Source organism: Pteropus vampyrus, unplaced genomic scaffold (assembly GCF_000151845.1).
Source record: "Pteropus vampyrus isolate Shadow unplaced genomic scaffold, Pvam_2.0 Scaffold818, whole genome shotgun sequence".
NCBI classification, from domain to species: Eukaryota; Metazoa; Chordata; class Mammalia; order Chiroptera; family Pteropodidae; genus Pteropus; species Pteropus vampyrus.
In genome coordinates this window covers 428,631-455,664 of record NW_011889599.1, presented here as the reverse complement: position 1 = coordinate 455,664, position 27,034 = coordinate 428,631, and the positions used below count along the sequence as shown (strand labels likewise).

At 38.9% G+C, this 27,034-nt stretch overlaps 1 protein-coding gene, 1 non-coding gene and 1 pseudogene across 2 annotated transcripts; 2 read left to right on the top strand and 1 right to left on the bottom strand.

Moving 5' to 3' along the window:
- On the top strand, positions 1-27,034 carry RPN1 (ribophorin I). The gene is made up of 10 exons (XM_011385877.2): positions 1-333; positions 3,188-3,252; positions 6,994-7,300; positions 12,357-12,566; positions 13,378-13,570; positions 17,247-17,346; positions 18,599-18,737; positions 18,972-19,091; positions 25,002-25,247; positions 26,428-27,034. The coding sequence occupies exons 1-10, from the start codon at positions 73-75 to the stop codon at positions 26,608-26,610; spliced, it is 1,824 nt and encodes a 607-aa protein (XP_011384179.1). The 5' UTR covers positions 1-72; the 3' UTR covers positions 26,611-27,034.
- Positions 8,384-8,516, top strand: LOC111734152. Its single transcript, XR_002778337.1, has one exon. It is a non-coding gene; the product is annotated as a small nucleolar RNA SNORA76 (small nucleolar RNA).
- On the bottom strand, positions 9,393-9,511 carry LOC111734151 (annotated as a pseudogene).

Below are 27,034 nucleotides of genomic sequence, written 5' to 3'. Positions count from 1 at the left end.
GAGCAGCTGCATGCTGGCCGGGGGTGGGGCTGCGGTGCTCTGCGCGGCCTGCGGCGCAGCTCTGTCTTGGTCATGGAGGTCTTTATTTCACGCCTGCTTCTGCTCCTGCTGCTCGGGGCCTGGGCACCGGCGCACAGCCGCGCCTCTTCCGAGGCACCGCCTCTGGTCAACGAGGACGTGAAGCGCACGGTGGACCTGAGTAGCCATCTAGCCAAGGTGACGGCCGAGGTGGTACTGGCGCACCCGGGCGGAGGCTCCACGTCCCGCGCCACCTCCTTCCTTCTGGCCTTGGAACCAGAGATCGAGGCCCGGCTGGCACACCTTGGCGTGCAGGTGAGTGAGCGGGCCTCTGCTTCTCCCAAGTGGCTGTCCTCGGACCCTGCGCCCCTCTCAGTCTCTGAGGAAACGGGGAGCCTTGGGTGGCAGGGGGGCAGCTCCCCCGCTCAGGACACGTCACCGTAAGCTTGCTCCCACGCGGGCCGCACCTCTGCGTTGAACAAGCCTCTCTTGGGCAGCTGTTGCGGCCCCGTGCTGATGACCTGGGGCGGAGCGAACCTTCTGCCCCGGTAAAACGAAGACACTAGCCTTTGCGAAGGGCCTAGTAGCGTGCCAGTGTACCTGTGCAATATTTCCCTTCCATTTTTCACGACAACGTAGTAGCCCGACTGGAGGGCGAATAAATGTGGTAAAATGAATTTCGTTTCTTTAATTCAGTGTTCAGCCCTTTTGTAGGTGCTTCTTTCTAGACATCATCCAATACAATTAGAAATGTGATATGTTTTGTGTTTAAATTCGAATCATTAGAAACCTTTATTAATATAACACTCTTAAGGTTGCTAATGAACTCTTAAAATTTTTATCTTTAAAGTTAGTTTTAAAAATCATACAAGTAATATAGCCCCCTTTTAAATTGTACAGAAAGGTAAAGTCCAGTTTCTCATTCTTAAACTTTAGCTCACAAGTTTGTGTGTGTATTTTCAAGTGGTTCAGTAAACATTTTTACATTCTCTCAAGGAAAGAAAATGTTGGCTTTGGGAATAGAGGGAATGAATATACAAATACAGAGCTTTGATTTTTATTAACTGTTTTCATTAGACAACATCCATTAAGTGATTACCCAATTATTAAGAGGAGAATAGTCATTACAGTGTCATTGCTTTTAAACACACCTTACTTTCTGACTGAATCTGGAGCTATAAATTGAGTTTATAGAGGTTATACTTCTGAAATGAGTCCTATTCTCTCTCATGTCTTGTCCATGATGAAATGCTCAGTTCTTCTCAAAGGTTTGTGGAAAGATGGTTAGAACTTGATTTGATTTTGTGCTGCCACCTTTGATTGTTTTGAATGTTATAAATCTCATTCTTTTATAAAAGCTAGTCCTGATTTAATGAGGTTGCCACAGTATAACAAGACCACAGCAGAAAGTAACTAATCATGCCATCATGCTGGAGAATGCTTATAAACTGGGTTATTGTACTGATTTCTTGTTGAGAATCTACTTTGTGTCAGATATTGTAGATATTTTAAGTGTAGTCTCATTTAATCCTCATAACAACCCTTTGAGATGTAGGTTTAATGTAGGCAAGTAGTCTGCACTCTGGAAGACTGAGTTATTTAATTCCTTATATGAAGTTTTAGAGTGGTGAGTGAGTCAGGGCTTAGGTTTGTTTCAAACTGTGTGTATATTCTTCACTTTACCATCTCACCTCTTCTGGCCTAGATGGCTGTGAGATAGGGTTGTGTTGAGGTATAATACCTGCATTCTCATCTCAAGAGAAAGACCAGTTAAATGATGGGTATATGTGCTCCTTTATATCCCTGTCCCAATGGGAAATATAACTGAGTGATACACTTAACAAAGTGTATTTTCCAACAATTGACTTGGAGCCTTCGATGAGGTTGCTAATTTTTTCATAGCCATACTGCTGGGGCAAAAAAAAAGGAACCTATTTTGGTTGCAGACCGAGTTTGCAAGCTTATGAATTTGTATTCCAACCTGAACTGAAACAGTTCAGAGATGCTTGGAGAGCTTTTAAAGCCAAATTCAGTAGCCTCTGCTTAGTTCTTCTCATTCTCAAAAAAAAAAAAAAATTTTCTGTGGATTACCTTCAACCCTATATGTAGAATTTTAGAAACTGGTAGAAGGGACCAGGGCTGATAATTGATGAGTTGCTAGTGGTTCCTCATCTTACTACCAAGGACCCGTCTTATTATTTTTCCTCTTGTATGGATCTTACATTTGAAGTATTTTTGTCTTTCTAATCTTTTATTAAGTAAGTAGTAATATTTCTTACTAAGACAGTGAAATGGATGAGTTCACGTTGTGATAAGATTCTAGTCAAAGTAATGGAACTTGTTATTTTATTAGTCTGCATGACTTTATTGAGGATGATTGTATGATGACTGTTAGGCTTTTTGAAATATTAAAAATAGCTTCCTCATTATAGCCTTGTATACTCTATTGAGAATCAGTGCTTCAATGCTAAAAGGTAGTCATAATTTTTTTCTTTTGGTAGAGATTGTGTTGGTAAAGAGATAGGCAGTGTGTGTAAGTTTTCTCTTTATAGTCTGTTCTACAGCCTCATAATTTGAGGTACCAGCTGTTTCTCAGGAAGACCCTGCAGTCCGCTGGAGTTAACATCCTGTTACACATCCTGATTACACATCCTGCTGCAGTAAAGGATAAGAATAAAGAAGTGTGTCAAGCAGTGGCCATTGGCTCCTTCCCACTGTTAACTTGTGCAAGTAAAAACAATTTTGGTCACACATGAGACTTCTACAACAATAAATATTAGTATTTATTTCTTATGCATATGTGTATTTGGATGTAAATGAAGAAGAAAAACTCCCAGAAAGAAACCTTTCAGGTGTTTATATTTTGAAGTGTGAAGTGTATTTGGAAGTGTAATTTTTTATTTGTATTTGTGTGTTTGATCATTTAGGAAAATGTATTTTTGTTATAGAGTTTATTATACAGCTTATTCAGTCTAAAAGTAAGTCTTTGACAATGTTCTTGTGTTTCAGATGAAAAAAAAAATTTTTACTGAAACCAGAATTCAATCTTTAAAAAGTTCTAGTAGTTTGAATACTTTAATGTGGACATTCTAAGGCTGTTGGTTAATTGTTGACTTGAAATTTAGAGGCCAAAATACAAAAAAGAATAACCTCCTTTTTCTTTTATAAGGTGAAGGGAGAAGATGAGGAAGAGAACAACCTGGAAGTACGAGAAACCAAAATTAAGGGTAAAAGGTAAGCTAACGTAACGGTCAAAATATCTATATATTTGACTTTTCTTGTTAAAGATGATCCTATCAGGATTGGAATCATAAGGTAGGAGAAACAGTTGCTTAGGAAGTGCCTGACATATTAGAGGCTGTTTCAGTTAATATAGTGTGTGATAGCAAGCAACAGGCTATAATGTATTCTGGACCCATTATGATGTCTCTTCTGATCACTAATGCTGAAATTGGTTTCCCCTAACAGTGGCAGTTTGTTTTACAACAAGAAAGTAGTTACTTTCCATATCTGGTCTAATTAACGTGGGGATGGGGATCCCTAAACAATAGATGGGGAACCAGTGAGAACTCAGCAGATATCCTCCCTTCAATGGCTAGCTACTATCTTGTTTCCAAGGGACAGACGGCCCTTCCCCCACCCCCATATCTCACCTTTCAAGAGTTCAGGGTATGGAACGTGATGCTTCTTTGCAGGAGGTAGACTGAGCTCTATTAAGACTGGGGCTGGATTTGCCTTGTTCTCTGCTTTAACAGTCTGGGGCCTGGCACTTATTAGTTGTTTATATTAAAACACTTTATTAAAGATATTTCTCAAATACACAAAAAAGGCAGGACGAATTTTTTAAAGAACCCCCATATATCCTATCACCCAGCTTCAGTTATCAGTATTTTGCATGGTATGTATGAGGCCCTGAAGTATTTGTTGAATGAATGATGTGGGGAAAAGAGATGTTTTTTTGCTCAGTGATTCTTAGTAGAGTAAACACCCTACACTGCCCAAGACAGGTACCCCCACCAGACAAAGAGCTGTCTACCCCAAAATGTCAGTAGTGCTAAGGTTAAAAAAACCCTGCTTTAGCTTATGCTGTAGTTTATCATAGAAAGAAATAAAATAAGGTAGTTCTTGACCAGCAAATCATCGCGCCTTAACAACTGGCTGTCCCCATGTGATTCAGAAAATGTTAAATCGATCCTCCCTGCTTGGCAGAGTTTTAAAAACTTTTTTTCTCATTCATTTTGAATTTTTAAAAAATAATGAGAATCTTATCTAACAATAACTGTTTTTTTTTTTTTTTATGCATATGTCCGTGGTTTTATGTATGGGTATAAATGGGATCATATTTAAATTTATTAATATATATAAAGCTTAATAACAACATTAAACAAGTCACTTGTCCCATAACCCTAACATGACAACTTATATGTCTTTGTTCTGGACCATAGTTTCAGTTTCTGTGTGATCCCACTTAAATATTTTTATCCCCACATTTGACAGTTCCTATTTTCTGTGTGATCTTTATAGTTGTCTTTTGTTACACTTAATCCTCCTTGAGTTGCTTAAATTTCATATACAAAAACATCAGAGGAGCCAAATTATAATGCATGGTGATTACCTTGATTTTTCTGTTGTAGCCTCAGAATGTATGAAATGGGTAGGTATCTCATCAGCCCTGAGGATGTCAGGTCTGAGTTAGCCTTAAATAAGTTGCTATTAAAAACTCTCCCTCGTAATATTTTAGAGACTCCTCTCCCTTTGTGGCTGTTTGAGGACTCTGTGTTTACTGGCCCTGGTTCACGTCCTGCAGCACATCTCTTGGAAAGGCAGGATGACATAGTTGTTGATTGTGGTCTTATGCAGCCTTACTGCCTGGGTTCAAATCCTATCTGTTACTATTTACTGGCTATGTGTCCTTGGAAAACTGCTCCTTATATTCCTTCTTAGTAAAATAAAAATGTCTATCTCATATGATCATGGTTAAAATTCACTAAATTAATACATAAAATGTACTTAGAACCTGGTGCATAGTAAGTGCTTAGTAAATTTTGACTTACTCACTAAGAGGACTAACCAGTGAGAAGTTCCACTCAGAGACATCTGTAAAGATACAGAGGTCTGACATTTTATGGTTTGGTTAACTGTGCTTTTAGGGTGGCTAGAGCTCAGGGGAAGGTGGGTGGAGATGGTAAAAAGAGGGCTCAGGTCAGTATAAGGAGTGTTTTATTTACCACTCTTAGGAGTGTGGACTTTACACTATGGTCAGCTCGGAACATTTAAAAACTTTTTTTAATAGCATACTATTTTATTAATTCCTAGTTATAAGTGCACACTTTACACAGATTTGTCTTTATTACTCTTTCCTGCTACAGAAAGTGACTCATAGTAGATTCTCAGTAAATCAATTTCAGTAAATGAGTAATTGCTCTAGTTTATCTAATAAAACCAGGTCCTTAACAAAATGTTCTACCATAAGGTACAGCAGAAGAGCTATAGAAAACTGCTTCCTTAGACACTGGTATAGTCAGCTCTGTGTTATGTGTCCAGCCTTTATCAACCAGAAACCTTCATTATCTGGTGCTTTGCATTTCAATAAGAATTGATGTTCATATGATGACTTTGGAGCACTGAATGGTTCTGAAGTGTCTCTGAATCATCAAAGCAAGATTCAGTTATGTTAGGAATATTTAACGTGAAATTTAAGGGAGCGACACCATCAGATTGTGTCACTGGGCTGGAGGGAGATAGCGATTAGGAGATTAATTAGGAAGAGATCTAGTAATCTAGGCAAGAGGTAAGGGTTTGAATTGAAGTTGTGGAAAGCCAGGAAGGGATGAATTTGAGAGACATTCTAAGGCAGGATGAACCCAATATTGGGGATAGGGTAGTGTGAGGCATTGGAAAATGCCTGAGGTTTCTAGCTTAGAACTGGTTAGTGTTAGGGAATTGGGATCATGAATGATAATGGATAGGTTGAATTGCCTGGGAGTGGTCAGTGGCGCTGTCTAGTGAACATCTGAAAATTTGAGTTTAGAGCTCAGGACAGAGAATAGGATGAAAAGCAGATTTGGGACTGGAAGTCAAGAGATGGTTAAGACTACTACTGGAGAAGGTATAGGGCTTATTATCTTTTGAATTGGTACTTCAGAGTAGTGTTATGAAGTATAATGAAGTGACCGATGAAGACATTTAAGAACTCTCAGAAGTGCCTTTTTATTTACTTGACGGTGTTCTGCCCAATTCATGACTCATTCAGTAAAGCCAATTAGATCTTAAAAAAAAAAAAAAAAGACATTTGAGAACTCTAAATACTATGGAAGCATGTTGAAAGGCCTTCAGTTTTCCACTAGTCGTTTTTGGGTCTATGAAGAATTGGTCTCCTCGCGTAGAAAACTCAGATGTATTTTTGAGTTAATACTCTATGGATTTTAGTAGTTTCCAGGCCATCTTTTTTTCTTTAAAATGCTAGTAGCTTTGTTTGTTTCTGGTTATGAGAGTGATACAAGTCCATTATAAAACAAATTGGAAAAAAACAGCAAAATGAAACTTATCCTACTCTGAGACAGTTACCATTAAACATGTGGCACACTCATTGAAGTACTTTTTTTATGTACATGTAAATAACTGACTTATTTTCATTGTACATGGAAATGTTTTCTCTCTCTCTCTCTCTCTCTCTTTCTCTCCAAGCATGTTTAGTAGCTGCCAATATTCCATTGTGTGGCTCTCTACTGGAGTGTTTTTAACTGTTATCCTATTGTTGGACACTTAGGTTGTTTTATGCTCTTTTGTTATTATAAATAACCTTGAGATGAACATCTAGATATTTGTCTTAAAAGGCTTAAATTAATAGGTTAAAGGTGATTTCTTAAAGATAACTGCTTTTATCTTGGGTACAAAATTTTGCTGTGATTTTGAGTTGCTAGCTGTTTTTAATTTCCTAAATATTTTAATTCTCTTGTATCGTCCTTCCTGCAGTGGAAGATTCTTCACAATCAGACTCCCAGTTGCTCTTGATCCTGGGACCAAGATTTCAGTCATTGTGGAAACAGTTTATACCCATGTGCTTCAGCCATATCCAACCCAGATCACCCAGTCAGAGAAACAGTTTGTGGTGTTTGAGGGCAACCATTATTTCTACTCTCCCTATCCAACAAAGACACAAACGATGCGTGTGAAGCTTGCCTCCCGAAATGTTGAGAGCTACACCAAGTTGGGGAACCCCACGCGGTCTGAGGACCTCCTGGATTATGGACCTTTCAGAGACATCCCTGCCTATAGTCAGGTAGGCTCATGTGGAGTCTAGCCCATCCCTGTCTATTTCAGAGAATGTCTTCTAGAAAGGTTACTAATTGATAGGCTTGGGTGCTGTGGGGTGGGTGGAAATCCAAGATCATTCCTCAGTTTTTTAACCTGCTGTGGAAAGACTCTATTGTATTATCTTTCTCATTTTAGGAGTATAGATAGAGGCTGGGAGTTTAGGAAGACTTTTTAAAGGAAGTAGCATTTGGAGAGTTGGAGTGGGAATTGAGGGAGAAGGAAACAAGGCATTCTGGGCAGAGGCAATAAGAGGGCCAAAGACCTAGGGTTAGGAAAATGGATGGGGAAACATGTAGTGTACTATCTAATGTGGCTAGGGTAGCTGCTGTGGGTAGTAAAGCTGGTTGCATTGCTGAGCCTGAGGATTGGGCCTTAAAGGTAGAGGGAGCAATTAAGGCTTAAAAAAGATTTTATGAAATTTCTCAACAAAATATTATCAGACCAAATTCAACAATACACTGAAAAGATCATACACCATGATAAAGTTGGATTTATTTCTGGGAAACAAGGTTGGTTCAGTATCCACAAATCATTTAATGTGATACACAACATAAACAAAATGAAGGATAAAAATCATATGGTCATAGTGATAGATGCAGAAAAAGCATTTGACAAAATCTAGCATTCATTGATTTATAAAACTCTCAGCAAAGTGCAAATAAAGGGAACGTATCACAATGTAATAAAGGCCATAAAATGCAAACCCACCACTTACACATAGTACTAAACAGTGAAAAACCAGAAAGCATTTTCCTTAAGATCAAGAACAAGACAGAGATATCTACTTTCACCACTTCTATTTAACATAGTACTGGAAGTCCTATCCACAGTAGTCAGACAAGAAAAAGAAATAAAAGGTATCCAAATTGGAAATTCATTTTCAGGTAACATGATAGTACATATTGAGAGAACCCTAAAGATTCCACCAAAAACTATTAGAAATAATAAATGAATTCAATAAAGTACCGGGATACAAAGTTAATATTCAGAAATCTATTGCATTTTTATGCACCAGTAATGAACTATCAAAAAGATAAGAAAATCCCACACGCTGCTTTTGAGCCCCTGTAGTGCCTGTTCATAGGCTGGCGGGCATCAGGCTACATCACCAGAGCAGGCTTTTGCACATAACTGGGGCTCTCTGTTTCCCGCCAGCAGCCCTTCAACTACAAGTGACAAGGTGTCACTGCTCTGCCAGGGGTTGTGACAATTCAGCCCTTAAGCCAAGGTCGAAATGCCCTAGGTAGATGTTGGGGATCCTGTAGGCTCTGCTAATTTGTAGTACCCTGCAAATTCCTGTGCCTGCCCTGTAAATCTCGACTCATCTCTTCATGGTGATCAGTGAAATATGCAGGTTCAGTTAACCGTAGTGTGGATGGCCTCTTTGGAGAGGGGAAGTAAGAAACAGGCTGTGGCCTTGAGCAATTTAAGAGCTTGGTGTATGTGACGGGAATGGGCTTCAGTCTTGAGGTACATGAACTTAACTCATCCGGCTAAAGTGTTGCTACATCCTTTTTACAAAAACTACCATTTAGGGCCAGCTGCTTATTTGGATACCATGCTAAGTGTGGGGCTAAACGTGTTGGGCAAGTGATTGTGTCCCAGTTAGCCTAAACAGCCTACAACAACAGGGTAGTTGTGAAGGTGAGTTAGATTTTTTGCATTACTGAGCACAACATAGGCACCTAAATAAGTGCACAGTCCTTTGTAATCTAGATTCTGGGTGTTGAACAATATCACCTGGGCTTAGGTGAAGTATGCATGAGTTCCGAGTACAAGGCAGCATGTATTGAGGGGCAAGGATGTACAAGTGTAGTGTAAATTGCTTTGGCATTTAATAACTGGAGGGGCCCCAAGTTAACAGGACTATTAGACAATTAAGGCTGTGAGTTCCGCTTCAGGAATATTGTCCCCCTCCGATCTTTAAATGTGGATTGAGGATAATAGCATGTGGCTCATGTCAGGGTATGGTGAATGACTACCTAGGACCCTTAAAAGAGAGGGCTGGTCCGATGATCACTCAGGAAAAATTTTTTTGTTATTTATTTATTTTTTTACGCCTACAGCACCTGGTCTTCCTAGGTGGTCTCCCATCCAAGTGCTAACCAGGCCGGACCCTGCTTAGCTTCCGAGATCAGACTGGGTTGGGCTTGTTCAGGGTGGCATGGCTATAGTCTCACTCGGGAAATTGAAGCAGCTTTTTGACAGCTGAGGGCCTAACTACCCTGTACCCACTGTTTATTCTGTCCTTGTTATCTAAACAGGATTCAATAGAAATAACTTAGGTGCTTATCTAGTATTTGACGTGAGAGATTTTGTGAAACAACACAAACAATTGTAAATTCCCACATACTATTTAAGTGAAGTAGGGTACAGTCATGTGTAATCTTTTTTACATAGTAGTTCATCTAGTTCTTTGCCTTTAGTTATTGCACAGAAATTATAAAGACCAGGTGAATGAGATATGCAGACAGACAAGCAAATTGGCCTGCTCAATGAGAAAGTAGAACGGTACATTGACTGGAATGGTCTAAGAAATGGAATAAGAGTTCAAATATATTTTTTTACTATATTAATTTCTTTAAATGTTCAGGTAAGGTTCTGTTTAAAAAAAAAAAAAACACTATTTAATCCACAATGTAATTTATCACAAGTTACCCAAGGTAATTTTAATATTGAATGCAGCTTTAAACAAAAAATCATTTTGAAAACAAATTATACAATTAGATATGGCCTCCATACTTATAAACTAAACATTCTGACATAAATGCTTGAAATAAAGATGGTAATGTTGAAGAAATTTAAAAAAAAAATCACATTTATAATCACATAACAACAACCACCACCACCTAGGACGAAATTTAACCATGGAGGTAAAAGATCAGTACTTGGGAAATTATAAGACATTGAAGAAAGAAATTGAAGAGATGAATAAATGGAAGCATATATCGTGCTCATGGGTAGGAAGAATCAACATCATTAAAATGGACATACTACCCAAAGCAATCTATTGATTCAGTGCAATCCCTATCAAAATACCAATGATATTTTTCAGAGAGCTAGAACAAATAATCCTAAAATTTATATGGAACCACAAAAGACCCCTAAATAGCCATAGCAATCTTGAGAAAGAAGAACAACGTTGGAGGTATGACAATACCTGATTTTAAACTATACCCCATGCTACAATAATCAAAACAGTATGGTACTGCCATAGAAACAGACACACATAGATCAGTGGAGCAGAATAGATAGCCCAGAAATAAACCCATACTTTTATGGTCGATTAATCTATGAAAAAGGAGTCAAGACTATACAGTGGAGTAAATAGTATCTTCAGTAAACGGTATTGAGGAAACTGGACAGATATATGCACCAAAAAAAAAAAAAAAGAAACCAGTTTCTTACACCACATACAAGAATACACTCAAAGTGGATTACAGACTGATATAAGACCCAAAACCATAAAATTCCTAGAAGAAAACATAGGCAGTAAATGCTGACATTGCTCTTAGTAATATTTTTTTTGGATGTCTTCTTGGGTAAGGAAATTGAAGAAAAAAATTACAAATGGGACGACATCAAAGTAAAGTCTTTGCACAGCAAAAGAAGCCATCAATAAAACAGAAAGACAGCCTACTGAATGGGAGAAGATATTTGCCAATGATGTATCTAATAAGAGTTTAATATTCAAAATATATAAAGAACTCATGAAACTTAATACTAAAAAGGCAATCTGATTAAAAATTGGGCAGAGGACCTAAATAGACATTTCTCCAAAGAGGACATACAGATGGCCAGTAGACATAAAAAGATGTTCAGCATCACTAATCATCAGAGAAATTCAGGTTAAAATGACAGTGAGATATCACATCACACCTGTCAGATTGGCTGTCATCAAAAATCAGCAGTTAAGTGTTGGCGAGGACGTGGAGAAAAAGGAACCCGCATGCGCTGTTAGTGGGATTGCGAATTGGTGCAGCCACTGTGGAAAACACCATGGAGGTTCCTCAAAAAATTAAAAACAACTGCCATTTGACCCAGCAATCCCACTTTTGGATATTTATCCAAAGAAATCCAAAACACTAATTCAAAAAATATATGCATCCGTGTTCATTGCAGCCTTATTTACAATAGTTAAGATATGGAAGCAACCTAAGTGCCCATCAGTAGACAAATGTATAAAGAATGTGGTACGTATGTGCAATGGAATATTACTTGGCTGTAAAAAAGAATGAAATCTTTACTGCTTGCGACAGCATGGATGGACCTAGAAGGTATTATGCTAAGTGAAATAAGTGAGAAAGAGAAAGTCAAATACCATATGATTTCACTTATATATGTAATCTGCAGAACACAATGAACAAGTAAGAAACTCATAGATACAGAGAATAAACTGATGGTTGCCAGGTGGGAGGGATGTTTGGGAGCTGGGTGAAAAAGGGGAAGGGATTAAGAAGTACAAATGGCACTTACGAAATAGTCATGGGGGATGTAAAGTATAGCATAGGGGATATAGTCAGTAATTTTGTAGTAACTATATATGGTGTTAGGCGGATACTAGACTTAACTGGGGTAGGGGATCATTTCATAAGTTATATAAATGTCAAATCACTATGTTGTATACCTGAAACTAATATAGTATTTAATTGAAAAATGAAAAAAATAAACTATAAGGAGAAAGTAGAAATAATCTATAATTGTTCCTATCTTTTGAGATTCTCATGTATTGCATTTCAGATTCTTTTTCTCACATAATTGTGATAAAATAGTATGTGGAGTGTAGTTTTTGTTTTTAAAACATGATATTTATGTTGAAATGTAAAACAATTTTGTGTGTCCTATTTTTCTATTTAATAACATATATCATGTATATTTCCATATAGCATTAAAAAGTCTTAGTAAATATTATTTTAAAATATTGCATACATTAGATATCATAATTACTCTGTTGCTGATATACAGATTGTCTCCAATTAATTTGATTTAAACTCTGAACCACTTGTTTCCTTCCTCTGCAGGATACTTTTAAAGTACATTATGAGAACAACAGTCCTTTCCTGACTATCACCAGCATGACCCGGGTCATTGAGGTTTCTCACTGGGGCAATATTGCTGTGGAAGAAACTGTGGACTTGAAGCACACAGGGGCTGTGCTTAAGGGGCCTTTTTCACGCTATGATTACCAGAGACAGCCAGATAGTGGTATATCCTCCATCCGTTCTTTTAAGGTATGGTGTGTTCAACTTGGATGTTGGGAAGAACTGAGTTTATCATATCTGCCCTTGTGCTTGATTTTTGAAAGAAGGTAACTATGTACAGTTGCTTAAGATTGATGTTCAAGTAGTTGAGTGACAGAGCTAGAACCAATAGAATCTTTAAAAAAATGGTCCACTTTTATATAACTAGGCCATGTTTTTTAAAGCAAATTTGAATAATAGAAAAAGGAAAATCATTGTTCAGACACTAGTATTGCTGACATTTTTATATTTTTAAACTTTAAAAAGCATTTGATCATTCAGTTTTGTATTTTTTTTTTTTGTTTTATAAATGAAATCTTATTAGCATTTTCATGTACTTGTATATGACTAAAGAGCTCACTGTGTGAACAAGGTATTACACTTCCTCTCCTCCCTTACCAACATGTGCTTACAGATTTAAAAGATACAATAAAGAATATTAGGTAGAGAAGCCCTTTCTATAACTGTCTGCCACCTAGTAATTTGATATAATTTCTTTTATCTTTAGTTTCCCTCTTTGTAAAATAACTTACAGATGTGTTTTCTGTATTCTCAAAGGTATTTATGATTCTCTTTATTATTTACTGTGTAGAAGAATTTGGCTGCTTACCAATCTAGATTGAGAAGTAGATTCAATATCTAGACATTTTGAACCGTTTTGGGGAAAGTTAGACTTTATTTTAGGTTGTTAACAGTTCGGGGACCATTTTAATTGAATAGTACCTTGATGAAGATCTTGGTGTATAAAGTCTTCTGTATTAGGATCATTTCCTCTGAAGAAGGTATGTTCACTCTCTTATAGACCATCCTTCCTGCTGCTGCCCAGGATGTTTATTATCGGGATGAGATTGGCAATGTTTCCACCAGTCACCTCCTTATTTTGGATGACTCCGTAGAGATGGAAATCCGGCCTCGCTTTCCTCTTTTTGGAGGATGGAAGACCCATTACACCATTGGCTACAACCTCCCAAGCTATGAGTACCTCTATAATTTGGGTCAGTCTTAATAGTAAGGGAATAGAAAAGGGAGAGACCATCTTTTTCTTTAATTTTCTACAGTTATTGTTTGTTGGTCTGGGTTTTTTTGTTTTTGTTTTTGTTTTTTTTTTTTACAATTGCCAGTCCTAGATGGGAAGAGAGTTTTCTCTTGTCATTCTTGTAAAGGCTGAGAAATCTTGTAAAGGAGTAACTTTTCATGAGTGGGTACAACTTATTGTAAAAGTAATACAGGCATAAGGTAATTGATTCAAACAGTAAACCTCTTTACCTCCAGTGTAGTCATGATTGGATGGAACTACTTAAGTTCTTTTACTTTGAGATATTTAAAAATAAAACTTGAGAGAATAATAAACACATTTATACAAGCAGCCAGAACTAATGATTTGTCATATTTTCTTCGAGTCTTTCTTTTTAAAACCTTTTTATAGAAAATCACACAAAACATAGCTCAATAAATAATTGCAAGAGCAACACCTGGTAACCACTACTCAGGTCAAGAAATTGAAATTTGGCAGCCACTTAAAAGATCCCCCTTGTACCTCTTCCTTCCTCACAAGAGTAATCACCATCTTGACTTTTAGTAACCACCTTCTTGAATTTCTTCATAGTTTTATCACTCAAGATTTTATCTCTAGAAACTCTACTTAAGTTTTGCCCTTTTCAAAACACCTGATTTGTTTTATCAGTCTCTATTAATCCATAGTTTCTTCCTCCATCTGTTTTCCTTACAATTTATCCATTGAAGAACTTGAGCTCACTTGTAATGTAACCTGGATTTTGCTGATTGCTTACTCAGTGCAGTTCAGCATATTCTTGTCTTCTGTATTTCTTGCAAAATACAGCTGTCCCTTGAGGATCAGTCAGACTCAGGTTTGATCTCTCTAGCAAGACTCAAGTGACGATGTGTTCTTTTATTAAGTTGATAGATGGTCACAGGGATGGGGAGGATGGCGTAGGGAATTTAGTTAGCATTAATATATTGGCTAGGTGGAAACCAGAGGAGAGAAAGAGCAAGTAGGGGGATCGTTTTATTAACTATATATATGTCTAACCAATGTTTTGTTTACTTGGAACTAATTAAAGTCAATCAATCAATTAAAAAAACCACATTTTCTTAAAATGAAAAAAGACATTCAGTAAGTAGTGTCTGGGCTGTCTCCTTTTGTAATGCTCAGCGCCTAGATTCTAGTACTTTACTGAGAACTGCAAATTGCTGATGTAATTCTAGCATTTCTTTCTCATCTATTAGGTGGAATTTATAAGGAGACACTTTCTCTTATCTGCTTTTAGGTTTCCCAGTGTTGCAGTTCAATATAGAAAAGGCAGGAAAAATACTTCATTCTTTCCCTTTTATCTACTTGATGATCAATTAGTTTTTTTTTTTTAAATCGTTATGTACTTATAGATTTAAACATTTTATAGATTTCATTCCTTTGCAGTGATTATCCTCATTGGTACTTAGATTCTCTCATCTTTAGCCACTGAGCACCTCTTAAGGTTAAGTTCCTGAATCATTTTGATAGGACCTTAAGTAGTCTGTTAGCTTTCTTGCTGTCTTATGGAAAGGCATTCCTGGCTCAACTTGTATATTTTCTGTCTCATACCTGGAATCAGCCATTTCTCTCTGATGCTCTAGTTTCTTCTAGTGGAAAAAGGTGTTTGAAGACCACAATCCAAGGACTTCAAATGCTATTTACTCTTAGGTTGGTTAGTTTCTAGGCCTTTTCAGTTAACAGAGCTAGATATGTATTATCTGTATATTTATGAATTCATGTGGTTACTTATAGTATGACCTATAGTGATTTTGCTTTTATATTTTATCTGTATTTAATTCTATGTTGAGAATCCTGATTCTGAAAGACACTAGGTAACAGAATTAGAATATTCCATAATTAGTCATTTGTTTTATCCTATCCCTAATACACACCAATCTGAATAAAAATAGTCATATTACCACTTCTAATATGATTACCAAAAAGTTAATTTTTTTTTTTTTTTTTGCATATCCTTTCCTTTCTCCATTCTACCCCATTTTTTGGGTTTGCTATATGTATACTGTCAGAAAAAAAATTGCCATGACAGTTTGCTTTCTCTCTTTTAACTTTAGTCTTAGTTCTACAGGTAACTATATATTTAATGCTCACCATCAGTCCTTAAGTCGAGTGATACCTCTTGCCATTTTGATGATCTGAAGTTCTTTTTCTAGTAGATGCTGCAAGAAGCACTTGGAATGAGTCATAACATGTCAATAATAGGTAGTGCCTTTTGTGCTTATAAGTTACTTTTACTTACTATAACCTTGGCTACATGTCTTTCCTTGAGTATCTTAAATATGTTACTTTATAAAGTGTTCCTGTCAAAATTTGATGATAACTTGAATTTTTCCCCTTATAAGTCACTTGCTCTTTTTATCTAGATGCTGCAGAATTCATTCTTTTAAGTCTAATAGTTTTACTAGAACATGTTTGGCAATGGTTGCTATTCTTGGGTATATATTATACTCTTTCAACTTAGAGTTTCATGCTTTGAAAATTTTCTCTAGTGAGGACTCCTGTTATTTCTGTGTTGAGTCTTTGCCTGTCTTCAGTTTTTGGTACTTTCTCTTGAATCTTTTCATTTAAAACTGTCCTTTTCACCTTCCTCTTATAAGGCATTATCTGTTTATTCACAGTTCTTCTAGCTTAGGTTTCATTTCTAAAACAATTTTTATTTTTAAATTTTTTTCCTGAGTTCTGTCACTTTTCTGAATTACTTTAATTCTGATTTATATTGCTCTTTTATGACTTACCATTTTTATAATATCTTTAGTTTGTTTTGAAATAGTCAGAACAATTACGATTGGTTTTGTGGGCATATCTTCTGGCATGCTTTCATTTTTTTCTAGAGGCTTGTACTTTTCTGTTGCTCATTGTTAATGTGAACTTTTAGGAGAAAATATTGTAATTGCTCAATTCTCTGTTGTTTTAGTGTAGTATTAAAAAATATGGCAGCTTGCTTTCTGGACTTTCTCTGGTTCTGTTTTCCTATTGCTATTATCCCTATTATGCTCAATTTTGATTCTACTCCAGTAGTTTTTCCTTAGTGTAGGATACTCTCCTGGAAATTGGGGAGCTCTTACGGGCTTTTCAAAGTTCTCGGGGACTAGACTGCTCTAGACTTACAGATCTTCTCCAGACCCATTTTACTCACCTGCTGAACCGGGGTAGGACTCCTGTGAGTTTTAGCTGCTCTTCTCCAGTTTTTCTGCCACACTGTCCAGTGAACACTGTTGTCTGTCAGGAGCTCTTCACTTCTCAGGTCTATCAGTTGCCCTGTTGCTTCCCTTTGCTTTCTCATTCATAGATGCTAATAATATGCTGGCCTTGTGGCCACTGGTGTTTTATGGACTATACCCCCTTATATTTGGGAGTTTGTGGAGATGCTTTGTTACCTAGTTCTGCTGTGAGTATGGTCCATGGGTATTTGATTTTGTTCTTTATGTGGAAATTGAGGAAGACCCAAAAGCTATACTGCCACCACTACCTCTGTCTTCCAGAGCCTCCTAGTCTGTTAACTTTAGATAGCATCTTTACTCTCTGTAAGATGGGAGTGTTCATATCCTGTACTTTCCACTAGCTCCTGTCTCATTTTCTCAGTTTTTCACATAACTGCATGTGTTTGCTTGATCCATCAGGTGACCAGTATGCACTGAAGATGAGGTTTGTGGACCACGTGTTTGATGAGCAAGTGATAGATTCTCTGACTGTGAAGATCATCTTGCCCGAAGGGGCCAAGTGAGTGTGACTGTCTCTTTCCTCTGCTCCCCATTTCTCTGATGGTGCCCTCGGTACCTCAATACATAGCTTCGACTGAGAGGCCTACAGGCACCTTCTAACTGGAGTTTAAACAGAAAAGTTAGACTCAGATGAGGGAACAAGATTTATTTATGAACTATTTCGTGCACACAGTTCCTTTGTGCGACAGGAGCAGTATCCAAAGATGCCTCAGTAGGCCAGAGTAACGGCCTGAATCTGATGGGGTCTGCAACAGGAAAGAATGCAAATTCAGGGCAGTCACATAGCCCTTGTTTTGTGTTCATAGAAAGAAGAACAGTAATGGAGCAGTGGCTCTGTTTTATCCTGGGATCTTTAGACCAGGTTCAGAAGGTGGTGGTGGCAGGGGGTCTCAGATGGTGTATTAGGGTTTTGTGGTTACAAGCAGTAGTTGCTGTCTTTGGCCAGTTTAAGCAGGAAGGAATGAACTTGGAAGAGTTCATGAAGGATCTCATAAAATGATAATGTAGGTTGAGGAACCAGGCTTCAGAAAGGTCAACCCCAGAGCATCTCCAGGAGTCCAGTTGGCTGAAACTGATAGACACTCACAGGGGCACCTGCCCTTGGCATGAGAAACTAAACACTTATTTGTAGCTGTTGTGTCATTTTGCTCTCGATTCACTTTATAGGGAAGTATCTACTTGGCTTCTCTTGGGTTACTTATCCACTCTGATCACCAGAAGGAGAGGCAATTTGATTGTACTTCCTGTGGAGGTCATCCTATCGGGATGGGTAGTTCCTCCAAGCAAAACTAGAGTGTGCTGTTGACTAGAAGGATGATTGGGTTTGGGCATACAAAACCAGGACATATCCACTACGCCCTATAAGAAATTTTCAGTCATATTCATTTGGAGTAATTTCTCAGAGGACTTTTCAAGTCCCCGAGAGGCTCCCATTGGGTATAGTGCACAGGAGAGCTGTGTGAACTGTGTGATTCCAAGGAATAGGCCAGTACTGGTGAGCCCTTGTGAGTGCAGGATGCAGGGAGACAGTCATTGCATCAGCAGAAGAATGGTCTCATACTCAGGGCTTTCTAGCAGTGGGTCAGCTGTCTCAGGATGTTCAGTATTCCCTAGTGCTAAAGAGGGAGCAGAGTGCAATGCGAACTTAGAACTGAAAGACCCCATGAGCCTTGGAATTGTCCAACCCTAGGTAAATCTAGTTGGTCGGTGCAGCTTGTCTGAGGCTGTATTTCATTCCCATCTGCCTCTAGAAACATCCAAGTTGACAGTCCCTATGAAATCAGCCGTGCCCCAGATGAGCTGCACTACACCTACCTGGACACATTTGGTCGCCCTGTGATTGTTGCCTACAAGAAAAATCTGGTAGAACAGCACATTCAGGACATTGTGGTATGTGACTCCACTACTTTGCCTTCTATGCCTCCCTCCCTAGAGATTGGGTGCTGGGGGCCAGGACTTACTCACTTTTCTTCCTTGGGTTGGAGTGGTTTGAACACCATATTCTCTGGGGTGTAGGCTAGAGCAACCCAGATAATTGTTGGTCTGGTTGAAGCCCCTTTTGGCCCCTAGGTTTATGAGTCCATGCAGACCTGTCAAAGCCCATCTTCCTGGCTCTCTCCCCAGGTGCATTACACGTTCAACAAGGTGCTCATGCTGCAAGAGCCCCTGCTTGTGGTGGCCGCTTTCTACATCTTGTTCTTCACGGTCATTATCTATGTCAGGCTGGACTTTTCCATCACAAAGGTACCCTCTTGGCTTCTTTACTCTTGTCATTTATACATTTTGCATCTTCGATAATGAGCATTGGTCCTCGCAGCAAGCCCAGAAGACTCTTGCTTGTGGCCTCCACTAATCCTTTCTGTAAAGGGTCTGTAAACAGTTCATTTTATTTCTGTTTTTGTTGCCGTGATCACAGAGCACATGGTGTTAAGTGAGGCAGGTTGCTACTGGTGGGTGAGTACTGTGGGAGCAGGGCAACAGGCAGCATGTGTGCTTTTGGTGGTGGGGCCTGGGGACCTGAAAAAACTACCCTGAGAAAGTGATAGAAAAGTTGGGGAAGGGCACTCAGCTGGAGGGAACCGTTTGTGGGATAGCAGGGGGACCAGTGGGTAGCAGTAGTGTACATGTGAGCAAAGACATTGATCCAGCTGGTTCCATAGAGCAGCTGGGATAGCTTCTAGCAAACTTTGTCATGAGAAGGGGCTGAGTCTAGGTCTTACTACGAACTAGCCCCATTTTTAAACTATAAAAATTACTTTTGTCATACTGATTTAAAAAAAATCCACATTTATAGAAACTTTGCAAGAATAGTACAAATAACTTGTATGCTCATCTTCTAGACATAGGAATTAATATTTGGCCTCTCTATATATATCATTATTTTTCCCGAACCATTTGAGAAGTTTACAAGCATTTGTGCTCCTTTACCCTTGAATACTTCAGCGTGTGTGTATCCTGAGAACAAGGGTATTCTCTTACGTAACCACAATACAACGATCAAATTCAGGAGATGTAATGTTGCTTTAATACTGTTCACCAACATGCAGTCCATGTTCAAATGTTGCCAATTGTCCTAGTGATAACCTTTATAGTGATTATTTTTCATACTCCACAATCCATTTGAGGATCACGCAGTACATTTAGTTGTTAGACTTTCTTTGTCTTCAATGACCTTGATATATTTAGAGACCAGTTTTGTAGAATGCCCCTTAGTTTATGTTTATCTTATGTTTCTCCCTGATTAAATTTGGATTATGCGTTTTTAGCAAGAACGGTTTAATGTGATGCTGCATCTGCAGTGCATCACATCAGGAGGTACTGTGCCATTTAGTCCCAGTGTTGGTGATATTAACTCTCCTTAGTTGCTAAAGTTATCTTTTTCTTTTCAATTAATAATCTGCTTGAGGCTATATAAATATATTCATATACATTCACTCATTAGATGTAGCATTTATTATTTGATTTTTGTCAGAATGTTTTTTTAGTACAAGGTTGAAAAACTGATTCCTTTTACATTAGTATTCTACTGTAAAGAAAAGCTTTTCTTATAGGTTGATTGGTTGATTATTCATTAGGATTCTTGGGTTCTTTTTTTTTTTTCCATTTGTCCCTAAATTGTTTATTTTAGTTTTTTTTTTTTAATCTAAAATTCCATCAAAGGTCACAGTTGCATTTTTTTGTCTTTTCAGTCTCCTTTAATTTGGAGTTTCCCCCTCCCTGTTTTTTTAATAGACTTATTTTAGAACAGTTTTAGATTTACAGAAAAAAAAAATGAAACTAAAGTAGAGTTCTCATATAAACTACACCCAGTTTCCCTTATTATTAACATTTTACATTAGTATAGTACATTTGCAACAATTAAAAAACCAGTATTGATTTGTTATTTAAAGTTCATAGTGTGATCAGAATTCCTTTTTATCTAATGTCTTTTTCTGTTTCAGGATCTTAGCCTCTTAGCCATGGTACCACATTACATTTAGTTTAGTTTTTTTTTTTTTAAATTTTTAAAATTTTAATTAGTTTCAAGTATACAATACATTGGTTAGACATCTATATAGTTAGTAAAATGATCCCTCCCACTTGCTCCCCTGACCCTCCCTCCCCTGACCCTCCACCTAGCCAATGTATTAATGCTAATTGCATTCTCTATGCTGCGCTCCCCATCCCATTGACCATCTATCAGCTACTAATTTGTACTTCTTTAACCCTTCACCCCATTCTCCCAGCCCCCCAAACCCCCCTCCCCTCTGTCTGTCACCAAATTGTCCACTATATTTGATTAGTTTGTTCATTTTATTCCTTAGATTCCGCATATAAGTGAAATCATATAGTGTTTACTTTTCTCTGTCTGACTTAAATACCTTCTAGGTTCTTCAAAGCAATATCTTTTTTCATCCCCTTCCTTTTCATATGTAGAGGTCTTTTTTTCTCATTCTTTCAGCTACTCTCTCTTTTGGTTGGAGCACTTAATTCTTTTCCATTTAAGGTACTTATTGATAGGAATGTAGTTGTTATCATTCCTTATTCCTGTTTTTGATACATATTTTTTCTTCTTAAAGAATTCCTCCAACATTTCCTGTAATTCTGGCTTGGTACTGATAAATTCCTTTAGTTTGTTTTTGTCTGGGAAGCTCTTTATCTGTCCTTCCACTCTAAATGATAGCTTTGCTGGATAAATTATTCTTGGTTGTAGCTCCTGAGTCTTCATCCTGTCGAATATTTTTTGCCAAGCCCTTCTGTCCTGCATAGTTTCTTTTGAGAAATCAGCTGCCAGTCGTATGGGTGTTCCCTTATGTGTAATTCTTTGTTTTTCTCTTGCTGCTTTTAATATTCTTTCTTTGTATTTAACCTTTGGCATTTTAATTATGATGTGTCTTGGTGTGGGCCTCCTTGGATCCCTGATTTTTGGAATTCTCTGAGCTTCCTGGGGTTTTCTGTCCATTTCCTTCACCAGGTTAGGGACATTTTCCATCATTATTTCTTCAAATGGCTGTTCAACATCTTGATTTTCTTCAGTTACGCCGAAGAGATGAATATTGGGAGCCTTCATAGTATCCCATATCCTCCCTAAATTATTTTTATAGTCTCGGCATCTTTTTTCTTGCCATTCTGATTGAGAGTCCTTGGCTTTCCTGTCCTCTATTTTTTTTTTTTCTGTCCTCTAGATAGGGCACTTGATCCTCTTCTTTATTCACTTTGTTTATTCCATTTAACATACTTCTCATCTCAGATAATGTATCCTTCATTTCAGACTGGTCCCCTTTTATACTTTCCATTTCCATTGTTACGGTTTTTTTTTTTTATCTTTGTTGAAGTTCTCACTGAATTTGTCTACACTTCCCAAAAGTTCATTGAGCATCTTTATAACCAGTGTTTTGAACTCTGCATCTGTTAGATTACTTGACTCCATTATATCTGGATCTCTGTTCTCTTCTCTCATGGTTTCTACTTCTTTGTCTTCCCATATTGGCTGTCTTTCCATGTCTGTTTCTATGTACTAAGCAAAGCTCCTAAGTCTCCTGGTCTTATTAGTGTGGATTTGTGAAGTAGGCGTCCAGTGGCACAGTCCTGAGAAGGGTTCGGCTGCAGGCCAAATTTAGCCCAAGCCTCTACTCCTCCGGGGCCACTTGTTAAGATTTAGCAAGCAATCCACAGATGCTGTGCTTATGGTTACCTCAAAAGGCCACACCTGAAACCAAGGTTAGCTGCCTCCTCCAATGTGAGTCTCGGCAAGGAGCACCTGACTTGCTGGGGATGTGGCTTGCGTGAGGCCATGAGTTTGGGGAGGCGGGGTTTCAAGGAATCCTCTGGGCAGAACGACCTCTGTTATCCAGTTTGTTGAGGTCACGGCTATGGCAGTGCTGTGTCCTTGCACTGGTAGGGGGAGGGCTCAACAGGGAACAATGGATACCAGTGGCACTTCTGTACGGAGAGAGTCTTGCCTCGGCCCTCACTTCGACAATATCTCCCTGTAAGTCCCTGGTACCCCCTGCGCACAGCCGAATCAGCACTGGTGAGCAGAGAGAGCAGGTCTGTCACCGTGAAAATCTGCTCGCGGATGCGGCCCCTTTAAAAGGCATTTTCTGCTGCCGCTGCTGCAGCCTCCGCCTCCCTCAGCTGCCGGAGACCAGGCAGCCCCGTGTCCTCTCACGTCCTACCTTCTGCCATTGCAGGGTGATTTCTTGGATCTCTCCCTAGTTGTGTGGCTTGTTCATCCCATGCAATTTTTCCTTGCTGCTGCTCCTTGTTTCCATCACAACTTTGATTTGGTTGCCAGAGAGATGAACAGAGCCTCTATCATCTATGCCTCAACACTGGTGAGCAGAGCGAGCAGATCGGTCACTGCGAAATCCGCTTGCAGACGTGGCCCCTTTAAGAGGCGTCTGTCGCTGCTGCAGCCTCCGTCTCACTCAGCTGCTCAGGACCAGGCTGCCCTGCATCCTGGCCTGTCCCACTTGCCGTTGCAAGGTCCTTTCTTGGATTTCTCCATAACTGTGAGGCTTGTTCATCTAGATCCCAGGTGATTTTTCCTTGTTGCTGCTCCTTGTTTTTGTCACAACTTTGATTTGGTCACCAGGGGTCTGAACAGATCCGCTATCATCTACGCCAGTTTTCTCTCTCTAGGATTCATGGATTCTTACATACATTATCCCATGGTACTATTTATTTTGATGCTCAAATTGTCCCAGATTTGACTATCTTTTTATTGTCTCTATCCTTTTTTGAGTACTTCTTTATTGTTGGTCCAACAACACATTTCAAACATATCTTTTACTTTCTCCAAAGAGCCCTGGTTTCCTTTTAGTGCAGAATGGTACCTAGAGAGCATGGTCTGAGAGCTAGGTATGATCATTGCTTTTGGACTATCACTACTTCTAAGTCTTTTTAGCAGACAGAGCTCGGAAATAAATATATTTGGTGTTTAAAATATGTATTAATACTGATGTCTTTCATTCCAGTCTACTACCACAGGGTTCTTGCTTGTCTTCTCTTAAGCTGTTTTCCCTCTTTTCTGGACCCCTACAACATCAATGTATTTAATTACTGAATTCTGTAAACACACAAAATAGTTTCAGAATTGGTACAGTTATACCACTGCAAACACTAAACCTCTCAAGCAGAATCCAAGATTTGTTTTCAGTTCTTTTTTCAAAAGTACTTTGTTCTCAGGGTAATTGGCTTAGTTCTTTTCCTGTTACTAATCTGAAATTTAATTACATTCATTATTTCTGCTTCAATTTTATTCTAGTGTACCTCCATCATTGTTAATATTTAATTTTGGTTATGAATTTGTAAAACATTGAAAAAGTTCTAAATTCAGAACTTGAACATGGTACAGTTTCCTCTACCCTTTTCCACCCTGCATTATAGATAACTAGTATCATCGGTCCTGGGATGTTTTTTCTGGTTTATTTTGCAAAAATAAGCAGATACATTCTAATTCTCTTATGTAAGAATTAGCAACAAATACATTGTTTGTACTTTCGTTTTTTCACTTAACAAATATATCCTGAAAATCACTCATCGTCATTTCATGGAGATCTTCCTCTTTTTATTTTTAATTGATGCAGAGTACTGCATTATTTGGATTGGTCATAGGTTATTCGATGAATTTCTTATGTATACATCAGTCTGTTTTAAAGCCTAGATAATTTGTTTAGAAAAAAACTAATTGTGAGCCAAATCAACCATCTACAAACTAGATTCAGCCTTTGAGCTGCCAAGTTAGGACTTCTGTATTAGATACCTAGTGAATGATAAAATAAGGAGTTTGGGCTTTTTCCCTTAGGCTCTGGGAAACCCTTGACATTTTTAAGGAGAGAGACATAATGAACATCCTGGAAGCCTTTCCTGACCTGAGCCGAGATTTCTCTTCCCTGAGCACCTTATCATGATATAATACTCTGGCATTAATACCCTTTTCATATCCATCTGTCTCCCCTGCTGGACTTTGAATATCTGCTTCATCTTCATGTTCCCAGTCTTGCCCATTCCTGAACTGGAATAGATTCAGCGTTAGTAAGGGTTTGATTCTCTGACTTTCCAAAAAGATAGCTTTTCTTGTTTGCACAGCTGGTGGTGGGTGCTCTTTGGGAAGTGAAGGTCAGAGTGGACTCAGGCCTGTTTTTGTCACACAATGTGTCTCTCCTCCAGGATCCAGCCGCAGAAGCCAGGATGAAGGTAGCCTGCATCACAGAGCAGGTCTTGACTCTGGTCAATAAGAGAATAGGTCTCTACCGTCACTTTGATGAGACTGTCAATAGGTATAAGCAGTCCCGGGATGTGGCCACCCTCAATGGTGGCAAGAAGAGCCTGGAGATGGAACACAAGGCCTTAACCAGTGAGATTGCGCTGCTGCAGTCCAGGCTGAAGACAGAGGGCTCCGACTTGTGTGACAAAGTAAGTGCCTACCATCACTGAGTCACTTGGCTTGTTGCCTGCCATACCCCACTTTTGGGAATTATACCCAACTATCTAGAGCACTGTGTAGTTACTCTGCCTGGATCAGACACCAGGCAGCTCTTGCTCACTGCTGGCTTGTGGGGTGATATAGCACCCAGTTGTAGACTTGTGGCATTGTGCCAATCCTTGTGGTAGAACAAGAAATTTTGGTGTCTTAGATGTGAACTGGGTTTGGAGAAAGCTCTGCTAGCTTCTACAGAACTCTCTGTCCACATGGTCAGTATTGAGAGCAGCTCCTTCCACTCCTGGAGGCCAGACTGGACAAGGCTTCCGACAACCCATGCTGTGGTATAAAGAACCTAGAATTAGCATCATGTATTTGAATCCAGGCTCTGATTCAGACTTTATAAACCTAGGCAAATTACCTTCTATCGTGAGTTTATTCACCTTTAAACTGGGGATGCTATTAGTACTTACCTCACAATGGTTGTGAGTGTGAAATGAGTTAGTGCATGTAAAGTGCTGAGAATCCTGCCTGGGACATGCGTGTAAGTGAGTTCTTGTGACTTGTAAGTGAGTATGAGACCCTCCCCTCCCTCTGGAGGTGCCCCTCAGAGTTCATGATCACCCTCTCCATGTGCCACTCCCCAGCAATCCCTTTACTTACTGTGTGCTGTTTTCTGCATAGCACCTACCATTTCGTGAAATTCTTTACTCATATGTTTAAGTACTTATAATGTGTCAACTTCATGAGGGACAGATGCCTTATTTGTCTTTGCTGCTGTTTTCAGAATCTAGAATCATGTTAGCACTATGGTTCACTAAATATTTGTTGAATGTTGAGTGAAAGTGGCTGTAGAAGTCACTTTCAAGTACCTGTTTTGTGCCTGGCACCATGCTAGGTGATTTCACATATTTTCACACTCAATCCTCACAATCCTATTCTACAGCTAAGGCCTAGGGATGGTGAAGGGACTTGCTCATAAGAGTCAGAGTTTGAAGGAACAGGGTGTGTAGGGGGTAAAGCTAGCTGGTATTTGAAGCCAAACCTGTCTTCCATAGCCAGCCCCTCTGCCCTGGAAGTTCTGGGGGTCTGTAGGCTTGGGAGGTGGTGGACCCTGCTGAGTGTGGGTGAAAGGACCACTCTCAAGCCCTGCCCTGCTCTTGCCTTGGTCAGGTGAGCGAAATGCAGAAACTGGATGCACAGGTCAAGGAGTTGGTGCTGAAGTCAGCAGTGGAAGCTGAGCGGCTAGTGGCTGGCAAACTCAAGAAAGACACGTACATCGAGAACGAGAAGCTCATCTCGGGAAAGCGACAGGAGCTGGTCACCAAGATCGACCACATCTTGGATGCTCTGTAGCCCCTGCCATTTGTCCCCAGGGTGGACCCAGGGTGTTGTACTTACAGATGGCAGGTGTGTGTGTGGGAGATGGTGAACATCAAGGCCACTGAATGCTGGCATCTGTATTTTGCAAAAGGCCTTCAAGGAAGAGAAGCTAGGCTCTGCTTTAGGCAATACAAGAAGCTTAGTTTTTGCCCCTAAAGTGTTTCCTTTAAAAAAAACAAAAACAAAAACTTAAATTCTATTAGAAATAAAATATCTTTGTGTTTTGAACAAAGAAATTTTTAATATTAGTTTAGTTTTGTTCTGAAGCCTAGGATATTTTGTATGCCTTTGTTTTATGCCCTTCTAATTACTGATGTTTGGGTATTTTGCAAGTGTGTGCATGTTTTTTAAAGTGTGTGTGACCAAATGAAAATAAAGCAGGGACTGTGAACATTCA

Excerpts from the sequence above, each read along its gene's own strand:
- RPN1 (XM_011385877.2), top strand. The coding sequence starts at position 73 with ATGGAGGTCTTTATTTCACGCCTGCTTCTGCTCCTGCTGCTCGGGGCC. Across the intron at positions 19,092-25,001 it reads TGGACTTTTCCATCACAAAG|GATCCAGCCGCAGAAGCCAG; the intron begins GTACCCTCTTGG and ends TCTCTCCTCCAG. Across the intron at positions 25,248-26,427 it reads GCTCCGACTTGTGTGACAAA|GTGAGCGAAATGCAGAAACT; the intron begins GTAAGTGCCTAC and ends TGCCTTGGTCAG.